This window comes from Monoraphidium neglectum (assembly GCF_000611645.1).
Source record: "Monoraphidium neglectum strain SAG 48.87 unplaced genomic scaffold scaffold05300, whole genome shotgun sequence".
In the NCBI taxonomy this organism is placed as follows: Eukaryota; Viridiplantae; Chlorophyta; class Chlorophyceae; order Sphaeropleales; family Selenastraceae; genus Monoraphidium; species Monoraphidium neglectum.
Window position 1 is genome coordinate 1 of NW_014008330.1, and position 3,354 is coordinate 3,354.

Genomic DNA, 3,354 nt, shown 5'->3' on the forward strand with positions numbered 1-3,354 from the left:
GCAAGCGGCCGAGGGCAGAAGAGGACTTCGCCGCCGGTGAACCGCCCGCCGCGCGGCCGCGGGTCAGGAGCACTGTATTGCTGGCATGACGCTTTGGGGGCGGCTGGGCGCACCCTCCAGCGACGCCGCGTGTCGCGCATGCGCCCGTGCTTGCTGCAACTGCAGGCATCAAAATCTCACCGGACAGATGCTTCATCAATGACATGACAATCTGCACGAGCAAACGCCAAGTCATCTTGGTGCGTGCTAGAATGTTATGCACCACACGCAGCGGCTGCTGCAGCCCGCTGCGTGTTGTGCATGCTGTTGTGTCTGTAGGGCGATGCAAATTTCGCGGTCCCCTGACGCGCCGTACACGGTCAATCCTGGTTTGGTCTACCACATGCTGCTGAGCACGCGCGCAGCCAGCTGCTCTGCTCTGCAGTGCTCCGCTTTGTCTGTGCTTGTCTTGCCGGCTGTGGGTGCAAGCTTCTGCAGCCATCCAGCCTGTGTGATAAACGCAGTGATATCTTGAACCGGCCCATCAACATCACAGCATGTACTGCAGGTGTTCTTGCCTTGTACATTTTGAAGCAACGCAGTGTCCACAAGCCCATCAGCTGCTCATCCATGTTTGTTTGTGTGCTGTGTTGGGTGTGATGGGCGGTGTTGTGCCGCGTCTACTGTGCCCTTTGCTGCTTCAAGCAGCAAGTTGGTTGTGGGTTTGGCTGTGGCTGTGGCTCTGGCTGCCGAACCATCAACCACACGTTGTGTAAGGTCCCTTGCCCTGCTGTTACGGAGTATCTGAGGCAGCCGTTAGCAGCCAAGCAACAGTTGGCGGTGAAGCTTAGATTGCCAATGTGGGAGGACTAGAAACCGCCCCAAATAGTTACTGTGCAACGACCAGCACTGCGACGGGCAAGGCAGACATGTGCAACACGCGCATGAATACAGCTTGTGCACCGAGCCTACATGTTCAACAAGCATGCTGACCCTGCTGCTTGTGCCTGAGCTATACAAAATTGTTTGGGTGGCTGGGCAACTGGCTGATAGCCAGTGACACGGCATGCCTACGCAGGCTCCGCGGTGCCTGCCGGCGCCGATGCGTGGTGATAAACTGCCTGATATGGTGTCAAAGTGGTGTTATGAGTGGGTTGGTGTGCTTTATGCACACAGGGTCTGGCGGCATCAGCAGGGCCATCAACGAACCAACAGCCGTGTTGGTTGACCAGTGCTTGACTGGCAATGGCCCCATTGGGCTCTACAGGGCCCAGACATAGGCAGCCATACCGTAAGCGCGAAGACGTGTTGGTCATTTCAAGTGCCAAGCCATGGGCGGTGAGGCGGCCCCGTTGCTTGCATGATCAGGGTGATCTGCCGGCAGCGAGCTGCGCGTCATGAGGCGCGTGACTCGGACGGGCAAAACACTTTGAGTACGGCAGAGGCGAACTCGTGCTCCACGCGCTTCTCCGCGCACTCGTCAGTACTCACCGCGCACGGCAGCTTGTCAGAGTGCCAAGTTTCCTCACAAGCGATCCACGTCCCACTCACTTCGCTCCATTATGACGGAAGGCGCTCAGCCGCTGCTGCCCCCGGACGACCCGGGGGCGGGCGACGCCGAGAGCGCCGCGCTCGGTGTGCCGGACGCAGCAGAGGCGGGGCGGCCCCGCGTGTCCGTCGCGTCCCTGCTGGCAGTCGAGCCCGGGCAGGCCATAGATATTCTGGAGCAGCACGGCGTGGTGACACTGGGCAGCATGACGGTCAAGGTAGGGTTGATGCTCTGCTCTGTCCCCTCTCGTATCCAACCGGGCGCCAGCAGCCGCGACGCGGCTCAGGACGAGCCCGTACAGCGCATGCGGGCGCCGCTTTCTCTCGGGCGGCGCGCATGCAGGGGGAAGGGGCGCCGAACCGCCGTGCTCTGAGGACGCGTGCCGCGGTGCCTTGCCTGCGGCGGCGGCGCTGATGCTCGTCAGCTGAGGCCGCCTCGATCGCTTGCCGTGCGTTCCGCCACGCTTGGGCCTGTCTGCTTTTGCAGCAGCCCTTAACAGCCCGCGACGCCATCGCCCCCGCTGCCGCAGCCGCTGCTGCACTTGTATATGTACACACACGCACAATGTTACACACTCGCTCGTTTGCATGGTTAGCTAACACTGCCGACCTATGCGCGAATGACTAAACAGGACGCGGCATTCAAAGCGGCCCTGGGCACTGATGATGATGACCTGCTCACCGCCGCCGCCCCCGACCCGCAATCGGGGCCGTTCGACTGGCGCCGCTTCTGGGCGGCGCGCCTGCCGGCCCCGCGCGCGGACTGCCGGGGGAATCAGAAGCAGGGTGAGGCGGGGGGCTGCCCAGCGGACGCGAGCGGGATGCTTCCCGCGGGCTCGTTCTGCTGTGTGTTGAGGCGGGAGGGTCGCGGCGCCGGACGCAGCGGGGCGCCGCAGGGTCGCAGGTAGTGCACTGATCACGAAACCGCTTGGAGGGGGTTGCGCTCACAAAACCCCTCGTGTGGAGTGAGGGACTTGCCCAACAGGAAAAGATGGTGGAGCAGCCGTGCAATCCATGAGGCAGAGACTAACCGCATCCATATTCCGTGCCATGAAACACACGGGCCCACGCAGTCGCACACGCACACATCAAACCCATCCTCAATACCCCCTCAACACCCTCATATAAACACATACACAACCCAGTCTGGACAGCGGACGTGGAGGTGTTGGCGCGTGTGGTGGCAGTTGAGGATGCGGCCAAGCCTGGGCCAGTGGGGCTGGTCAATCTGGCGCTGTCGCGGTACCAAGTGAGATAGCGCGGCATGCGCGCGCGCGCGCGTGTGTGTATGTGTGTGTGTGTGTGTGTGTGTGTGGACGTGTGTGTAATTGTGTGTGTGTGTGTACATGCTTCTGTGTGGGCAGGAGTGGACTGGCGTGTGCATTTGCCACGCACACGCGCCGCGGCGGCGCAAGGAGCCCGCTGATGGGGCGCCCACCGCCTTGATGCGCTGCGGCGCGCGGGGCGGCGCGTGGGAGCGGCCGGGCCGCAAGGCGCCGGCGCCTCGGCGCGACTTTCAGCAGAGTGGGGGCTGCCAGAGAGGCCCCGCCACCCCAGAACCCTGACACACGCGGCGAGCCCGCTGATGGCCTCCCTCCTTGACCAACCCCGACCAACACACCCGGGCGTCACCTGGCCGCAGGTGTCCGGTGACCCGTCCATCTTCACGGTGCCGGCGGTCGAGGCCGTCATCACGTACAAGTGGTGAGTAGGCTCGCGATGAACTTCCTCAGACCACCTCATGACAGTCTGGCCTCCGTGTGTATGTGAGATTGAGGTGTTTTGGGAGGGTGGTGTGGGGCGGAGTGGGGTGGGGTAGTGTGGGGT

General features: G+C 62.7%; 1 protein-coding gene across 1 annotated transcript; it reads left to right on the forward strand.

Moving 5' to 3' along the window:
• Positions 1-1,541: 1,541 nt before the first annotated feature.
• On the forward strand, positions 1,542-3,235 carry MNEG_15411 (hypothetical protein; the record flags this gene model as incomplete). Its single annotated transcript, XM_014036118.1, has 4 exons — positions 1,542-1,745; positions 2,160-2,313; positions 2,673-2,776; positions 3,170-3,235. 4 exons carry the CDS (start codon positions 1,542-1,544, stop codon positions 3,233-3,235), a joined length of 528 nt encoding a protein of 175 aa, XP_013891572.1.
• Between the last annotated feature and the right edge of the window lie 119 nt (positions 3,236-3,354).